Source organism: Simochromis diagramma, unplaced genomic scaffold (genome assembly GCF_900408965.1).
Source record: "Simochromis diagramma unplaced genomic scaffold, fSimDia1.1 OVJJ01000501.1, whole genome shotgun sequence".
In the NCBI taxonomy this organism is placed as follows: Eukaryota; Metazoa; Chordata; class Actinopteri; order Cichliformes; family Cichlidae; genus Simochromis; species Simochromis diagramma.
The window spans coordinates 3,678,127-3,697,696 of NW_024387320.1; the positions used below are offsets into that span (position 1 = coordinate 3,678,127).

General features: G+C 39.7%; 1 protein-coding gene across 1 annotated transcript; it reads right to left on the reverse strand.

Annotated features, from left to right (window-relative positions):
- Positions 1-5,630: 5,630 nt before the first annotated feature.
- On the reverse strand, positions 5,631-17,883 carry jam2b (junctional adhesion molecule 2b). Its single transcript, XM_040005267.1, has 10 exons — positions 17,724-17,883; positions 14,487-14,552; positions 13,959-14,069; positions 13,666-13,815; positions 10,931-11,112; positions 10,696-10,804; positions 10,499-10,606; positions 7,171-7,189; positions 7,039-7,078; positions 5,631-6,893 (listed from the first exon to the last, which is right to left on the reverse strand). The coding sequence occupies exons 1-10, from the start codon at positions 17,764-17,766 to the stop codon at positions 6,855-6,857; spliced, it is 867 nt and encodes a 288-aa protein (XP_039861201.1). The 5' UTR covers positions 17,767-17,883; the 3' UTR covers positions 5,631-6,854.
- Between the last annotated feature and the right edge of the window lie 1,687 nt (positions 17,884-19,570).

The window sequence follows — 19,570 nt, forward strand, 5'->3', positions numbered from 1 at the left end:
GCGCCTCCTGGATGTTCCGGGCATGTCCCTACTGGGAGGAGGCCCCGGGACAGATCCAGGACATGCTGGAGAGATTATATCTCTTGGCTGGCCTGGGAACGCCTTGGTGTTCCCCAGGCCAAACAAAGTTTACAAAGAAAACACATAAATGTACATACGCAAACAAAACATTTCATCACTCTCTCTTCCTCTCCGCTCACACCGCTGTTTGAACTCAAAGAAGAATTACAATGTTGTTGTGGGAGTTAGAGTCCTGACTGATTGCTGGTGCAAGTGTGTATGTGTGTATGCATGTGTGTGCGTCTGCGCGTGTAGTGGCAAAACCATTTCCATCCTGTGTCTCGGCTGTAATTGCACATAACAGTCCTGTCAGGGAGCGACGCTGAATAACAGCGCAATTCAAATGGACATGAAACAGAGAGAGCTCACATAGCAAACTTTCCCTCTGCTCTCCCTCTCGGCTTCACGCACAAACACACAGCAGGACTCTTTGCATTGTAAGAGAGAACCACGGCATGAAGATTTAATGAAAGTGTGGGGGACGTTTTCTGCTGGGGTTTAAATGTTTAAATGTTTCTATTTCTTACTGCCACAGTGGGAAGAGACAGTTTCCTGCGGCAATCCGCGTGTCACTGGTCTTCTTTCCAGCTCCCTTTGTCGCAACAGTTTCCCTGAGGCACGAATGAATTAATGCGCGTATGATGTAAGCTTTGCATAAGCCAATAGCTGCTAATGGTGGAAGGCTATGGCAACTGTAAATGTGCTGCAAAATGATCATAACACACAAAGAAACACAGCTCGCAGAAGCAGATTCTTATAGCAGATCAGGACTTGTGAACAATGAAAAAGTCAAGTCCTCTGTGAGAATGGTGCGCCACGTGCTGTGAACGCCGTGCCACCTGCTCATAAAAAGCAGGTGCTTTTTTGGGGGGGAGTGAGGTCTTATCTTGCACAGAGCATTATGGGTAAGGCCCCACTGAAGGCACTTTAGGCTCCAGGCAGCAGCACAGGTCAGAGGATGTCCTGGCTCGAGGATTTAACATCTAAGAAAGCAGCAATCGTGACACAGAATTTATTTGACAGATACCGCCCACTCGCACTCAACTGTGCCGTCTCACTTATTTTCTCACTCCCCTCCACCCCCCCACTGTCGCTATTGGACAGATACGCACACATTCACAAAAGTGATGTAACAGCCCCCTTGAGCTGTAATCCAGAGTGAGCATCCATAAAGGAGGCCTGTTAGGATGTTCAAAGGAAATTGCAAAAAATGACCACAGCAAGCAGTTGAGCAGGAACTGGATATTACAAGGAACTGTGTGTGTGTGTACTTGTATTTCTAATTTTGTGAAGACAAACAGGTCTGACTATATGGTGCATAAAGACAAAGTCTTATGGTAAATATTTGCTTATCATTTGCGTGAGTCTCCACAAAGTCATTTTAATATCCTCCAAGGAAGACGAAACACACCTGTTGGTCTGTGTGTTTTCTTATCATATTCGTTTAGCTCCAGTGACAGATATATGTTCTCAGCGGCAATAAATATGTAAAGAGTGCTCCTTCACCTCTTTCTCCCTATAAATTAATTGGAAGGTATGCCTAGGTTGGAGCATGTGTTACTTGCATATGTAAAATATTGTTGATGTAGATGTCTGTGTGGGGACTACTGTTTTCTTAGAATTCAAATACTCAAGCCATGACATCCCCCGATCTTTGCTGCCTGGAGGCAAAATTGTATTCACTGACGCCTTACCCATAATGCTCTGCTCCAACATTGCTCAATATTTACAGGATTGTGAGAGACTTTATTAGTCTCTCACAATTTGGTTATTGTTATCGTTTTTATTTATATAGCACATTTAATTACAACATCAATGTTGACCAAAGTGCTACAGGTGGTACAGAAATACAAAATAACTAGTACCAAATAATGTATAATATTAGTACCAAATACCAAACAACTCTCATACTGTATTAAAAGCAAAAACAGTGAAAACAAATGTGTTTTTAGATATGATTTGAAAAGATTGACAGTAGGAGCCTGTCTGATGTGTAGGGGCGGACTATTCCTCAGTTTAGGTGCTGCTACCCTAAGCCCCTGATCACCTCTGTGAACCAGCCTAAACCTTGGTATGGTTAAAAGCTAAAAATCATTCGATCTAAGAGATCTAGAGGACACATAAGGCTGCAAGAGGTCAGACCTCAGGAGCCTGTCTGTTCAGAGCTTTGTAAGTCAACAATAACATTTTCAAATCAAATCTGAAGTGAACAAGGAGCCAATGAAGAGAGGCAAGCACAAGGGAAGTAGTTTCATGTATTCTAGTTTGTGTCAGAAGACGAGCTGCAGCTTTCTGGACCAATTGCAGTCTTGCAAGGCAGGTCTGACTAACTTCAACATATAAGGAGGTACAATAGTCAAGCTGGGATGTAATAAAAGCATGAATCGCCCATTCAAAGTCAGCCTTCACCTTAGAGAAAAGCCTCAGTTTGAAAAAAGACCAGTGCGCAATTGAGCTAATCTGTTTTTCAAAGGTGAAATTACTATCAAATACAACCCCCAAGCTCTTGAGGTTTGCAACCATTTGTTTCCTCTCACCTCTTATTTCCGTCAAGTTCAGGTCTGAGCTTTGAGTGGGTCATTGCAGCACCTTGATTCTTTTCTTTTTCAGCCTTTCTGGTTTTGATTTGCTGCTGTGTTTGTTTCATGACCCACTTTAGACAAAGCTTTATGTGTTGGATAGATGGCCACACATTTTACTCTAGAATACTTTGTGCGTGAGACTGCACTCAGAGACTGCAAAGTGCCTGCCTGGACAGTTCACCAGTGGCTGCATAGGAAGACCAAATCATCACTCCTCCACCACCATGCTTTGCAGTTGCTACGATGAGATTTTTGTGCTGATATGCAGTGTTTGGCTTTCTACAAATGTGACTCTATGCATTATGGCCAGACATCTCCACTTTGATATGTGCCACAAGTTGTGCGGTTTGTTCAGATGTAACTTTGCAAACTTAAGATGTGCCATGTTCACCTGGTATCTCTTCCAGACATGTCCTACTTGTTCAGTCTTTTTCTAATGGTACTGCCATGAACTTCACCATTTAACACTCTAACTGAGGCCTGTCAAGTCTGAGATGTAGCTTTGCAAATATCCAATCAGCTTATACATCAAATATGATGTAAAAGCCACCTTATTGTAGATTTAGGCTCTGCAAACCCACATGGGTGCAGTTATTGTTATGAGCTATGTGAGGCAGGCAGGATTGGAGGACCCAAAATGCAGCCTGGTGGACAAAACTAAACTTGAAATGCAGCTTTATGCTGGACTACAGTTATACAAAAACCAAACTGGACTGAACAGGAACTAAACAAGCAGGCAGAACACACAGCGTGGAATGAGGGAGATCGCGACAAAGGACAAATGGTGATGCGCACATACACAAAAGGGCAAACGAGGAAACACAGCTGAACATAATCTAACTAATGAGACAGGGGAAGCACAGCTGAACATGGAACACACAAGACAAGAGACTGTCAAATTAAAACAGGAAGTAGGAGAAACACACCGGGACCAGACAGACAAAACCCAGGGAAAACAGGAAGGAGAGAGCGAGGGGCATGCCTGGGGAAACATGCAGCTACACCAGGAGACGAGACAGACTTTACAGGAAGGCATAACACGGGAGATGATGGGGAGGACACACAGAGACAAGACCAAGAACTAGAAATACAGATAACTAAACTAGGAACAAGTCACACAGAGAAAACAATAATGACTTAGGTTGGATATATGCGAAGCTCCGCTGGAAATCCCTAAGCTCTATACACTACTGGAGCTGATGAAGCATAGCCGCAGGAGAGTAAACGAGAGTGCATCTGCACAGTCCTGTAAATATGTCTAATTAAGTGATTAAAAAAAAGCTGGAGTTGGATTGGACCACGGGCATGGAGAGCCTTTAGAAATCCAAGTGCTCAGAAAATGGTCTCAGCTGGCTTCATCTCTACGAGCTACATTAAAATTCAGCATTTTAACACATCATTCATAACAATTCACAAATTGATGTGACACTCTGAAAGGTGCCATTCTGCATGTTGAGCATTTTCACTTTTGACACTTTAAATCCATTTTGCTGCTCAAACATTCATGTATTTCTAAAGCCAATCTGTGAATGCTAAACGTCTACAGTCTCTTACTTTGCAGGACTGGATCAAGAACAAACAAATTACATCACTATTTAAACTTGCAATGCTCAGTTTACATAAAGCGCACGTTGTTCAGCAACCAGATAGATTCAGAAGGTTAAAGGTTTCTGAAATCTAAAAATAGGATGTTTTTACATTTTGTAGGTGTTGACAAACTAAGAAGGGTCACTTCCTTCCTTTCTTGCCGTGCTCCATTGTTGGCTAAATGTGTAATAAAAATTCCTGCCTTAATCTGGTGCATTTAAAATAACATTCAAAATAACCTTAATGAGTTTTGAAATAATTGCTTTAAGCTGAGAGCTAGCGGCCATCGTGCACTACACAGACAGACATAAAAAGTGTCTGCACAATGCATAGGCCTACAGCGTGGAAGGCATCTCATCTGCATACACTACACCCAATGGTGAGCAGTTAATTACTGAAAAAATGAAACAAAAATGTGTTGTCATTATGCTAAAATCAAAATTGGCTCCCACTGAGGATACATTTCCCCCACACGTGACAGATTGTGAGAACATTTGCATTTTATAGCTCGCCTAATGTCCTTTGCAGCCAGAGAGACAGAGAATAATCTGAGCTTCCATAGAGCCATAGGAGCAGATCAATAGGATGTGCTCACTGTGATCATTAGAAAAGGTTATTACCATGTGCAAGAATAGATCCATGCTGCCGGTTCCTGACATTGTGCATTCTGTAGCCATTACAGATCTTGAAGATCTGAGTAAAACGTGAATCAAATGTTAAAAAAATATATAGATGCATTAAGAGATAATAGATCTTCCCCTGGAAAAGAAAATGGAATAAAAGCTGCAGGAAACAAGTGCATTTCAGGGTTTTAATTTATGGGCATCACAATGAGGAGAACAAAAAGCACACAAGGAGAATGACAATAGAGCTACTGTTCGTAGACAAATAATAGATAAAGGCATCCTGTAGCCACAGGCCTGTGGTCTCTGGTGGTATGAACAGATACAGCCAGTGCTCCACTGCTCTCTAGTGGTCAAGTGAGGAATGTAAGGAATGTGTGCACACTCAAAAAGCTGTTTGCTACAAATAAGTGATGACTCCTATAAAATCTTTCATCTTTAGTATTAAAAGTTTTGCTCCTATTAGCCTGACTGGAAAGACAAAAACCCACAGAGGGGATGAGAGATCATATCACACAAGTCCTTAAAACCACACATTAATTCTGTTGTTGCTTATGTTCACAGCGTGCAGTAATAATCAGTTTATTTATTTCAACATTATTTTTTACAGTATATTAAGTAGTTTGAATGACTTTTAAAAGTAATTTTAGTTCCCAAATGAGATTCTCTCTTTGACACCAAACGGGTGGCAAAGAATAGCATAGTCACTCATTTTGGAGCAGAAGAGATGAAAGAAGAAACACTATGAGTGCAGTTTAAAGATTTGTGGTATGTGAAGGACAGGTACACTGTATTCAATTTGAATGGAGCTTGTTTGTTTCGATGTTTTCTTTGTACACTTGCGTATTCCTTTTTTATGACAAGAACTATTACAATGTTTTTAGTGTGAGTACTAGAAAAACATTTCTCTTTGAGCAGCAGACAATTTATTTTTATAAAAGACGCCAATAGAAATGTCAAAAGTTAACAATATGTGGGACAAGGGGACACAATACTGTGCAATCTTACATAAAGTGGGAGTTTTGCTGTAGTTCAAAAACTTCCAGTGCAGAGTAAAAAAGCATTTGGAAAGTTTGCTTTGAGAGCAGCTTTGCCCAAAATGTTGAGGATTAAATGTAAATCCTGTTTCTGTTCTTTGAAATTTGCACAAATACTTTGAACACATACCGACATTAATGTCACAGCACAAATCAGCATATTGTACTTCCCGCCCTTGAGTGTGTGCCTGACTCTGTGACAGTAAATAATCCAGCTTGAATTGCAAAGAGCTTTCTTATCCTTTCTTTATTGGATTAAAGTCATCACAAGATTTGAGTACAAAACATTTACAAAGCTTCCAAAACGTCATTCAGTGTGTGCAGACACCTGTTCATCTCTCACTCAATTTATATGATCAGAATTTAAGCAAATACAACCAAAGATATAAAAATACAGAAGAGATCGGCTTACAAATAGGTTTAGAAAAATATGTAAAAACACGAAGAGAAAGATAACGACATATATAATAGTATCTCTATATGTAATATTAAGTGAAACCAGGAAGAAGGATTCGATCCATGGTTTAGTGTATGCAGTAATACTGTGGGTGGTTAGTTCCTGACCAGTACGTGGGACTAAAGAGCCAAAACGTTCTCCAAGTAAAGGTGGAAAACCGATTTTAGAAGTGTTTTGAAACACTGAAGACAAAGAACATCGTGAAAACAGTTACACAGCATTTGATAAAGTGGTAAAGTCATACATTTTGACGTGTGCTTGAGCTACCTTTAAACTGTCAGTGCGTTATTTTATTTACAAAGCAGCAAACCTGTTGCTAAGTATTTCACGTCTTTGCTTTTGCTTGACGTTTCAAGAGGCCTCGATCTTCATCTCCATCCCAGACGGCATCAAGCAGCCAACCTAAAGCGCGGCGACAGTCGAACAACCTCCCGGTGTTTTGAGCAGTAACTGCAGTTACTTTAGTTTTTTGGATGGTTTGATGTCAAAGAGGAAGAAGGCTTCGCCCTCAGATCATGAAGGACTGAGTTTGTTTGTAGTGCTTGAGCTGTAGGGAGCAGAGAGACATACAGTGACAAATTTCCTTTCATTAGCTTGTGCCTGGTGTTATCGGAAGCTTATCAACAGTTGCATTCCAAATGAATGCATGCAAAGCAAGCCCTGATTTGATAACGAGGCCTTTGATCACTCACATTGCGGGTGGGAGGAGGAGGAGGGTTGTAGGACTTGGTGCTGAAAGGCAAGGGGGAGGGCAGTTTAGTCAACACTTATTATTTTGGAATAACAATAAGGGCAACATGCAGGGCGGAAGAAGAAACACTCACCTTTTTGTTTTCTTGCTCTCTGTTCGAATAAAAAACAAAGAAAAAATTAGTCAATACATGAAAATTTGTCAGTTGTGGTCACAATACCTCAATTCTGGGAGAACTCGAAAATACAGAGATTTACTCAAGTAGTCATTTTTATGTTTAACTGAAGTTTTTCTTATTAGTTCTGCTGGGTCTCTACCAAACCCTTCATTTAGTCACCAAATGTGTCTTTCTGTTATTTGGTGCTAAGTCCGGTTGTGCAAAGAGAGTTTATTGGTGAAAACAACTGCTTGCAGGAAGCAGTGATAAGAAGAGCAGTAAAACAGTAAATCTGAAAGCAGTAAAATCCAAACAATTGAAAGTTTTTTTTAGGTAAGGCTTTAAATGCAGGAAGGATTCTTTCACGAGAGCATTTTTAAATGGTGACACTATGTTACTACATATATCAGAATTGTTTTCTCTGTGCTTCTCACCTTATTGTTGTTTTCAAAACATTAGCATGAGCATTAGAATTACAACCTGATCAGAAGAATAACCAAATACTTTCTGCAAAAACTATTCATTTTAATATGAAAGACTGGCAAAGAGGACCTCTTCCACCCAAATAGCTCTTGGATATTTGATAAAGTACCGTGTTCAGAAACACATACACGTGATTGTTCTCATTCTAATTTTGTTTACAATTAAAGTTTGCATTTGTCAACTCAATCCTGTTCCACGGCCATAGACGAAATTCATCTAATCTGGTATAAAACAGTATTTATACTTTTTTTTTTTAAATAAAAGGCTGAATCCATTGCTGACAGCCTAAAAAAGTAGCTGCTCACTCATCTGGTTGCTTGGGTGCAGATCAATAAATTGACATGCACTCTGAGAAACAAGTCCAAATGGATGGACTAAATATAAGTGAAGGTGTGAAAAAACAACACGTTCTCACTCCCAAAGCGTAACATTTTACGCTGGGTGACAAATCATCGGTATATTACGCTTTTGGTCACCCAACACATCCCTATATTACGAGTTCGAGAACCGTTTGGAATGAATCTACCAGAGGTGGGACCAAGTCATTGTTTTGCAAGTCTCAAGTAAGTCTCAAGTCTTTATCCTCAAGTCTCAAGTCAAGTCTCAAGTAATGTCAGGCAAGTCAGAGTCGAGTCTCAAGTCACTGGTGTAAAAGTCCGAGTCAAGTCACAAGTCTGAAACTTTGAATTTCAAGTCCTTTCGAGTCTTTAAAAAAAAAAAAAAAAAAAACTGAAAAAAGCATGTTGCAGTTATATGCTAAATGTAAATATTAGACCATGTAATTTTAAAATCTGTGTTTTTCTCAACACATGACAAAATAGTGAACTTAGAAAATATACACAAATTGTGAAATTGCACCTCTTTAAAATGCAGCTCAATTAAACCTAGCTCCAAGAATAATTTTCACCGACAGTTCTGAGATAAGCTGCATGTTATTCTTGGATGCGGTTGTAGGACCAGCTTTAAAATCGCATGACAAAAATATCATACACATTAAAAAAAACTGCATCACCAACGTAGCCTGGACAACATTTGCTAGTTAGATGAAGTCAGCTATCTCATCTTAGCATATTTATATGCATATTTATAATCACACGGTTCTTGGAGTGAGTGCATACACTCATGAAGTTTAGTAACTTCAGGTCACTGCAACAAGCCCAGGTACAGTTTACCGACGGATGGGTACAGGACCTTGAAATGCACCGTGTAGAACGAAAGACCATCGTACATATCATAAGTTTACCAGTCTCACAAATTGTCGTCATAAATACACATTCCTTAACCGTTTATTAATAGGACCTTTGAGCTCAACGGTAATTAATTAGCAGTGGAAATAATTTCTGGTACCCATCACAGAAATGTAGCAGTGACAATAATATTGTATGCTGTAATCGTACTGGGCAATTAGTGATACAAAAAACCTGTTTTATCCTGTGAATAAAAGTATATGTTTTTGTCAGTGTACCATAATAACAGAAGCGAAACGCAATATTGTGTCAGGACAATTCACTATTTATGCACAAGAAACAAAGGAGCATAGCGCGACATTTTCTGTTCAGCGCCAGACTTGCTTGTAACCTATATCACTAATTATGTTATGAAAATGACGTATTAACTACTAAAAAACACTGACCTTCGTGTAAATGCTTGGAGCAGACTAACCTGTGAGCTGGAGTGTTCTGGGACGTTATAATTGGTCTTTGAATGGCTGCCATCCGTCGCCTCTTTGTTACTTCGGAAACATGGCTCGAACAATTTCTCTTCAACGACATAATCCGATAACAACCGATCTCTTTACCCGTCGGCTTCCCGTGGCTGTCATGCGACCGGCTATTGCAGTTAATAATACAACAGCTTCTTGACATTTTTGTGTTTCTTTTTATCGCTGTATAACTGATTTTAATTGAAAGCCTGCGTGCGCTAGTACCGCTTGCCACGAGTTCCCAGAATCCTTTGCGGTTCTACCCGTGAATGACGTCACATTTTCAATCTCTATATAATATGCATGTTAAATTTTATATTTGGGGTAAAATATCAAGTCTTTTCAAGTAAACCGGTTCAAGTCCAATTCAAGTCCCAAGTCATTGGTGTAAAAGTCCAAGTCAAGTCACAAGTCTTAGAACATTTTTTCAAGTCAAGTCTAAAGTCATAAAATTAATGACTCGAGTCTGACTCGAGTCCAAGTCATGTGACTCGAGTCCACACCTCTGGAATCTACACATGTACGTTTATTTTACTTAAATCGCTTTGGAAAACACTATCTAATATGATTAAGGTGGTGGTTAACGTTAGGATTAAGGTTAGGGTTAGGGCTGGAATACACAGCTGGGTTGTGTGTTACAGCGGGAGTGTCATTTGATTTCATGCACAATCCGGTGCGTAGCATAGGAACGCAGATGGTCACCTTTCGCATTGCCATGGAACGCCTCGGGACGTGACAAATCGTTGGCATATTACGCGAATAATGCAGAATTATTACATGACAGGACGCACTCGAGTGTTTTTCTCACACGCCTAAACGCGCTCTTTTATCCTGTCTTCCTTCTCTCACCCCAACCGGTCGCAGCAGATGGCCCCGCCCCTCCCTGAGCCTGGTTCTGCTGGAGGTTTCTTCCTGTTAAAAGGGAGTTTTTCCTTCCCACTGTTGCCAAAGTGCTTGCTCATAGGGGCTCATAGGATTGTTGGGTTTTTCTCTGCATGTATTATTGTAGGATCTACCTTACAATATAAAGCTCTTGAGGCGACTGTTGTTGTGATTTGGCGCTGTATAAATAAAATTGAATTGAATTGAACACATTTGTGGCAGCACTGCACTACTTACTTTTGCAGCAGCCTCGGTGTCGGCAGACACACACACAGATGCAGCAGAAAAGCATGAACGCTGCCAAACCTGCAGCACCTGCTATTAAAATCGTCATATTCAAAGGATCTGGAAGCAGCAGAATCAGATTTTTTTAAATATTTGGTCTCCAGAGCGTGATGCATAATCACCAGTGAGTACTTTCTTAAAATACTTACAGTCAACAACTTTGAGTTGTTGGGCCACACAGCTCTTGGGCGCCCCCACACTGTTGGAGGACTCACAGCGATACATCCCTGCATCCACCTTGGACACACTTTTAAACTTCTGCTCCAGACAAACAGAGGCAGGCAGCAGGGTACACGAAAGGAATAACAGTTGTGTTTTTGGACCCTTGTATAACATTCTGTACATTATATTATATTGTATTTGAAAATTTTAGGTAGCACTCACCAGTGTGCCCTTGTTTGTGTCAATGCTGTAAGGAGTCTCTCCCGTGGCTGTTAGTGCCTTGTTGTCTTTGTACCAGCGGTAGGTAGCGGGAGGCACACTCAGTTTGTCCTTACAGAGAAGCTCCAGGCCTGACCCTACAAACACAGAGCTTGGCACGTTGCAGGAAGGGACATGAGGCGGCACTGAGAGGGGGGAAAGACAGAAAAAGGTAAAACTATATATTTTTTAAATATATTATGTTTTCAATTTGTAAGACAACACGAAAGTCTTCCTACAATGCTTAAAATGTTAACATCTGCATAGTGTAATATCACTTAATAGACTTTTTTTAGGCAAAACTAGAGAGGTCTGATGATTCCTTTTGTTATAAATTATGTCAGATTGATGTATTGATCTGGAAGTGCATTTCCTGCAGCCACCAACCAAGTGTCTATTCAGCCAAACATGTTTCCCATACATCACTCCAGAGATATCAGTCAAAGTGAGGCTTTCACACGTGCCAGCTGGGAGGCTGCCAACCAGGAACTCCACCAACAAAAAACATTTGTGCGATCATTCTTTTATCTTTACAATGTCCACAAATGACCAACATGTGAGCATCGACCTTCATTGGAATCTAACAACTTAAAAGAAACTGTGTGTAGAGTTTTACCACAATATGATGACACGTGTGACTTCACGACTTGTATTAAGAGTGGCAACAGAATTTATCCGTGAAACTCTTGTTTTGCAACCATGTTATTTTTGTGAAAATATATATGTAATCACCTCAAATGACATTTAGATTTAATAATAATGAGGCTTTTTTTCAATAATTTGGTGAATAATCTTAAAGAAAATTAAACTACACTGGCACAAAACAGTCATGCTGTTGCAACATATCCTAATGGAAGAGATTATAAAGTTTATAAGAAGTTGTTATTTCCACAATTTCTGTGGTTTGCCAAATATATCTCACATACTCTGTAAACTCATTACTTCATGCTGCAAACTGCAAAACCCCCAAATTCTAACTTCTCTTTGGAAATGTAAATAAAATGGGAACAATATCAAAGGGCATCCAGAGGTATTTCTATGTGCGTGCTGGACCTTCACGTGGAAACTAGAAGCTTGGATCTTTGTGCTATGGCAGGAATGCATAAACTACTGAGTCGTTATCCTCGAACCTCAGAGAAACAACCATATCTCTTCGAGCAGGAATGCACAAAATAGTCAATTCATTTATAATTTCTGAAAGCTGAGTGAGGCAATGTAGACTTTTGCCTGACAGCCTTGAGTTCAAACGTTCAGTGCAGAGTATATTCACATGTACCGCACAGGGAAGAACACAACATTGTGTTTCCTTTAAAAGTACCATATGTGTCTTGATTAAAATCACAATGAAAATAAAGAATATATATATTATTATACATTATACAAGTTATGAATCTAATGTTACTTTTCCCATTTTTTCTCATTTCAAGCTGAGGATGTGTCAAAGAAACCATTTTTACCTATTTCTAAAAGATACGAAATAGCTCTATTTTCTCTTTGAATGAAAAGTCAAAATGGCTTCGACATCACAAAGTTCATCTTGATCTGAAGTGAGATAACCTAACATCCCACATCATATAATACCACACTTCACTGATGGCTAGTGGGTGGCTGGCCTAACATTCATAGCAGCAGGGTGGCTGATTTGATTTCATCTGGCTAGCACTTTTACACATTTAAGTTTTAAAAATGTTGAAACACAAAAAATCAACCTGATTTATTAATAGATTGTCATTTTTAACACCTATGCACTACCAAGCCGCTCGGATATTGTGTAACAGCTCGTTTGCGCTCACCATTTTCGGTGTGGTGAACAGCACCGTACAACAAAAGTGGCAGAAAAGATCTCGGGGATTTCATTGGATGTGTCCAAATTCAGGGATCGCATCCTCAAAAGGACGTAAAGACAGAGACGCACAGAAGTTCTTGGCTGTTAAGCTGGACGCTCTGCTCCTGTCACCTAGCAACCATTACCATGTATCTTGGACATCAACGTTTGACAGAAATGGAGAAAATCTTTGTTCTATATCATTTTTTTACCTTAATGGAGAAAATTATGATGTATCTGTTGTTAAATGAACACGACATTTGAATTTGCACAACATTTGTCGCCTCACTGTGATGTAATTAAAGGATGACACACCTTCTGCTTTCAGTTTTGACTTCTTTTCCACATATACGAGCGCCGATGTGGAGGTTTTGCCTGAGTGGAGACACCTGATGTAAACAGTACAGACCTGTGGTGATTTCACTGTCTGTGCAAAACAACCCATGTGCCAAGCATAATGGAGATGCTAATAAAGATGCTAATAAAGTCATGGTGGTCCAAAGGTTAATGTAACGGTTCTAATTTCCTATCCAGAGCAGAGCGGATTCAGAGTGGCTGCTCCATGCTATCGAGAAACTGCTTCTATCGTAAATTATTCCACATATTGCACCTTTAACGACTGTCCTCACCCTAATCTGACAATTCTGGTGAGGGAGGCTTGTGTGAATCGTTTGCAGTTATTTGTGCAATACAATCACATTTAAAAGATTTGCTGTGAATCCTCCTGTTTCCACCAACATGTACGTTATTGTTTCACATGTCACATCACAGGAGTTAAGTGCCATTGACTTGCACCCTGAAATAGTTTAGTGTTCACCTCTTACACAGATCTGTCCTATCCCTATCCTTATGTACGTTTGTAATATATTCATACCAAGAACATTAAGTGTCACAGTGGCCTCTCCGAGGTTGACGTGATCCTCGCTGGCTGTCACCTCACAGCGGTACTCCCCTGAATCTTTCTGAGTGACGGAGTGTATCGTCAGCGTCGCTCCCTCTATCTTAGCCCGTCCAGCATAAGACCCTAAAGTGCAAAAGACGGAGAATGATGAACAAAGAAAACAATCAAAGTGTCAGCAAACATAAAAAAAAGGCCACACAAAATCTTCTTTATTAAATCAGGTTAAGTTTAAAAACAAATGCGTGCAGTAACGATCTGTCACTCACCTGTGAATTTGTGATTAAAGTAAACAAAAGTCACCCCCTTTCCTTTCTTCTTCCACTCGATTCGAGGGTTCTGATCTTTCTCTGTCTTGAACTCACAGGACAGCACAGCGTCTAAAAGTAAAAGTAAAACAATATTCATCTTTAATCCTTACGTTACCTTTTTTAATGTCTCAAACTAATTGATTTTTACCAACGCATGCACACTCATGACTACGGATGATGTATTTCTTTATTTATATCCATGTATTCTGAAATATATTCTGGTAGTTGCAATTTTCAATAAAGAATAATTATTTGAAAGTGTTCAGTTAACATGAATGTGTTTTTTTTAGAGGAGAAAAAGACAGAAATTGGACAATATGATATTAGATATGTTTATATCTAGTTTGTTGTTTTCCTATTATTTGGAATTACAATAGGTTAAATATGAAATATATTTTATTAAGATGAAACAATAAGACTGTGGCCATTTTAAGATAGCAGACGAATTATGTTCAGGAATGTGAAAAACTGCAGTGTTGGTCTCACCAGTGTGCTCGTGAACCTCGACTTTGGGTTTACTGCTGCTTACTGTCACTGATAAACTGACAGGACCTGCAGAAGAGAGAAGATCAGCGTCCTGTGAAAGACCAGTTTTACTCTCAGACCATCGAGTACAATCTTTAAATGTTTACTGGAGCACATAAATGGAAATGTTAAACATCTTTATAGTTTCAGATCAAGGAGCTACATGGTAAACCATCAGACACAAGAAGCTTACTCATATGTAAACAGGACGTTTGCTTAATGCTTGGTTTTTGTGTGGAAGCAGTCGCACTCACACACATTTGACTTTCCAGTCGAAGCCTTAACGCAAAGTACGGAATAGCACTAATAAACTGTGGGGCTTGAATGTTCTCACAACGCAAAATGTTCTTCACAAGAAAAGTTTCAAACTGCAACTGGTGCCCATAAACATAGTAATACATGCCGACAGAGACAAACAGACACTGAGTGTGAAGCTACATCCTGGTGGTGCCAGGAGCGGTGCTGTGCAGGAATGCAAGTGATGGATGGCCCTCTGACAAGCTGCTTTAAGGCGACCTGATAACCGCCTTCAGTGATCTGTCCCTTCAGCACACGCAATCAAACACCCACGTTTACCTCGACATTAAGCAGACGCCTTCAGAAAGAGATAAGAGAAAATAATTTAGAGTGACACGCCACCTAAAAAATAAATAAACGCTTCAAACGTGGCTGTAAAATCTGACTTTTATATTATTGGCAAGCAATTTTGCTGGAAATAAAGTTTTTATTGTAGAACTTGGAAGCTTCGCAGAGGTTGCTGTTACAGGATACTCCCTTGACATCATGTAAACTGAAGCGGAGCTGCTTTGTGAAACTTAAATGTGTCACGTGACCATCAGCTGTAAGTGTGCTTTAAGTAAAAAAAAATAAACATTTGAAAGCAGCAGAGAGGAGACTGGTAGTACTGAATTACATAACAAGCTTGTACTTGAGGATTAATGGTGTTCAAAGTTTCAGTCACTCCGTCCAGCATTTAGCGATACAGAAGAGGAGCGAGCATGAACTGAGTGACATTTTTTTGGCTGGTGATTTCAAATAAAACTTGCAAACAGCTCTAAAAATACGACAAATATGTGGTAAAAACATTGTGTGACAAAGTACTTCTGTGCAGTCTTACATAAAAGAACTGCTAATAAATGCATAGTTGTAAATGTGAGAGATGGAGAAAGAGGTAAGAAAAGAGAGGACAAGAAGATTTTTAAGGGTAGGAAATAGTCATCAAGTGAAATCGGTTTAACTTGAAACTTGAAATTTAAATCTTACATATAATGTCCTAATTGATTTTAGAGTTTTTAAACCCGATTTTGGAATTATACATGTGACAAACTAATTGAAGCTTACAAATTCTATGCTATTCAAATTTGCGTGAAAATACCAGGCAGTCTGGTAAAGGTTAGTGTTGGCTAAACCGATACGTTTGCAGTATTGTAGTGACGTTTACTGGTGCACAGCAGGCTGTGTTGTCCGTGGGCAATGTTAGGATGTATATCAAGGGTAGCAAACATCAGTTTATTTTTCACATGATGATTCTGATTAGACTCGCTCTCTGAATTCTAACTTTTATATTAGCTGGATTGTGTCAACAGCTGAAAATCAGAAACCTTTGCTTATATCTTCTTTTTAAAAAACAGTTAACAATAATGTAGCAGCACAGGTCAGCTGATTAAAACCTCTACAGATTTTAAAAAATAAATAAAAATTATATTGGAGCCCAAAAAACATCATATTGTAACTTATTTCTTAGTAATTCTTTTTCCAATGCTACACCCAAACTACACCTGCCAAATCCCACTTTAACCCCTGACTAGCGATGCATGTTTCTTGTGTGGCACACTCTGTGTGTGTGTGTGTGTGTGTGTGTGTGTGTGTGTGTGTGTGTGTGTGTGTGTGTGTGTGTGTTGCACACAAAGCCATTCTTTATGACAGTAACCTTACCCTTCTCAGCTGGCATAGCATACACATGCACAGACATCTGTAAAACACACTTGTGAGGATCTCTGCTGACTGATCCTGAACACCCTGCACTCTTTTACTTTTACTTTAATGCAGAATGCATAATAACGGTGTTTTAACACTACATATTTTATTTTATTCAAATGTGCACTTGAAAAACCTAAAACTTAATCCGCGTCTACTATAAAAAAAAAAAAGTTACGTGTTTTAGGGTTTCTGCTGTTTTAAGGAGACATTGTAACCTAACTGAAAAACCACCTATGATACCTCCGGTGCAGTAATGAAAAAAATATTTTCAGAGTATATTAAAAGGCAGTGTGTCTAAACAAACAGATTGTAATCGTTTCATCTCTACAAGGACTTTTGGTCCTCACATGTAAATACAAGAAAAATCAAAACACATGCACGTCAAAGACGCAATTAACTGCGTAAAACATGTTGTTTGGACGGCAGCCTTTGGCCTTTAAGATTCCCACAGCAGCATCAAATGCATTTTTTCTTTACTGCTTTTTCATCTCAGTCCAATTAACAACTAAGGGTCAGTCAGGGGCTATCTTCCCTGAAACTCTGGGATCTCAATCTCCTCCGCGGGGGTCACGTGATCCGTCTCATCAGCCCGTGGATCTCGGGTTCAAACAGCATCAGAGCGGGTTCAGTGTAAACATGAAGCCCAGCCACTCCCTGCACAATCTCTACCCCCACTGCACTCCCCAAACACATCGCACCTCCTCCGCGCTGTCTGTGAAATCACGCACAAGCTCTACAACTCGCACACTAATAATCAATCAATAAATATCAGAGCCTCGTAAATGCCCGTTTTGACACTTAGCCTACATGCAGTCGTTTCTAAAGTTGTTAATTTGGCCCAGAATTACATTTTGTTTCAGTGGCCTCTTGCAGCTTAATAAGATAAAACTTGAGTTGCATAATCACGTAAGACGGTGGTATGTGTTGTTTTCTTTAGTAAAATAAAGTAGGTCCTTAACTGTTATATTGCAATAAAATGAAAGAAAGAGGAGAAAATGCGTAATTACATATTTATAAGTCTGTAAAAAGGTCTGACATTAAAATAAATAAATGCATAAAACATGTAGTTCAACCTCACATCGCGTATGGATACATGTTTGCACTGTTACTGTGTATAAATGTAACGTAAAAATTGGCTGACTCTAAAAGCTGCACACACTTTCTGATTCAGTATCAAAACAGAAATTGTTGAAGTTTTGAACACAATAAAAAGCTCACTGTGCAAAATGGTGATGAGCAGAGGCAGCGCCAGCATCTTCATGGCTTTTCTCGGGTGTCGGAGCTCTTTCCTGAGGTCTCTCGGTGTCCGTGGGACTGGAGCAGATGAGTTTTACTCTAAACTCTCTGCAGCTTCTTCAAGTTTCATGTGCAACGGCCACGTGCGCGCTCACGTATCCCGGACAACTTACGGGGCGCGTGCACAAGTTCAGGGTGACCACCCCCTCTTCTCAGACAAAGCTCTCAGAGGAAACATGAGCCTTTCTTTCTGACAGGGGGACCTGCCCGGCTGTAGTAGTATCGAGTAGTAATGTAGTAGTAATGAGAAAGGAAGCTTTTGAATGGTTTCTTCAGCCATTAAACACAAAAGCGTTTGAGGATTCGGAACATGAAACACATTTTATTAACTAAATTGTCACTAAGCTCTTTGGAATTTTTTGTACATCACATCATTTTTGTAGCCTCTAGAGACCACAGACTGTATATAAAAGATGGAAATAGATACCATCGGGGTCACACATTGGCTTTGTTCTTCACACTTTGAAGCCTCAGCCTAAAGGGCTTTAAAATCCCTGTGAATATTTCGTGAGTCAAAATATTTTTCGGACTCACGTATTCTTAATGCAGCAGTTCAACTGACCATGTCATTTCACTGGCATTTATTTTTGTAACCTACTGAGATTTTTCCAATTTTTTGTGTCGGAACAACAAGTGCGCTCATAGGCTCTCTGAAAGGATTTACCTGCCTCCACAGATGTGCTCCCAAGAGTTCAAACTGGCATACTGAAACATATACGAAAGCGCCCGTGATCCAGCTTCAACTGCTGGATCAAACTATGGAATTCTCCCAGTTGCTGCTGTCTCGTGAAAATGGGATGAAATCAGGATCCCCATTTCCTCCTTTTCTTGTTTAAGAACGTGTTGAGTTTCTTGTGTTGGGTGTGTATATAACTCACACGGCAAGTTCCGATCTGTAAAATTGAGAATTTCATGTTGATTTTTCACAACGTGTTCAGTGTATAATGGCCTTTAGTTTTACCTGCTGCCATCACAGTATTTTGACACCATATGTGAGTGGGTGAATTTGATTGAGAGGGTTGACTGCTAATTTATCCACTAATGCTGGCTAGCAAGCTGAATCGTTTTTTCCCAGTCAGGCAACAAAGAAACATCAAAATAATATGTACATGTTTGTTTTGCCTTTCGCTGACTAATATAGGGTTAGCCACTAATGATGACTTAGACCTCAGGGGGTTAAAAGGTTCCAATAGCAACAGTTTAGTGACTGCAGAGGTGAAACCTGCTGACAGCTGCCTGGTCTGGACAGTCAAAGCAGCCACACCAAAACTCTAGCATCAAAGTGGACGAATTATAGAAAAAACATTTCCCCAAAATAAAGTTGTTATGAAAAGGAGAAAGTAGCTATAGATACCAAAACTTTAGGAGCCAGCTTCAAGTGGGCCTGACACGTCAACTTTGGCTTCAGTTTCTAGCACTTAAGGTTGTTGCTTGGTAGAGACAAACGACTGAACGAAAGCTAAAAATTACTGGATGTACATTCATCGTGTAAATTATTTTTATATGTTATTTATCCTTTACACAAATATGAGTAAGAGCAGGAGTGAAAACATGGACCATTTAAAGTATACAGATAACTGTGTTTTTGTTTGTCAACTCCAAAAGATGATCTTTGATTGATATGATCACAGGACGGGTGTCTTAAGTGTCAGTTGGTGGAATGTGCTTTGTCTCATCACATTTTGAATCAATGATCTTGGAGCAATTATTTATTTAAAGCTAAACTTTGAAGAAACTGTGAAGCTGGGTTCAACAAAGAGCTCCAGACT

Bases quoted from the DNA above. Each gene is read 5' to 3' on its own strand.
- jam2b (XM_040005267.1), bottom strand. From the start codon at position 17,766: ATGAAGATGCTGGCGCTGCCTCTGCTCATCACCATTTTGCACA. The intron at 13,816-13,958 runs GTGAGTGACAGA...TTTGCACTTTAG, and splicing joins CTTTAATCACAAATTCACAG to GGTCTTATGCTGGACGGGCT. The intron at 6,894-7,038 runs GTGAGTGATCAA...TGCTCCCTACAG, and splicing joins CTCCTCCTCCCACCCGCAAT to CTCAAGCACTACAAACAAAC.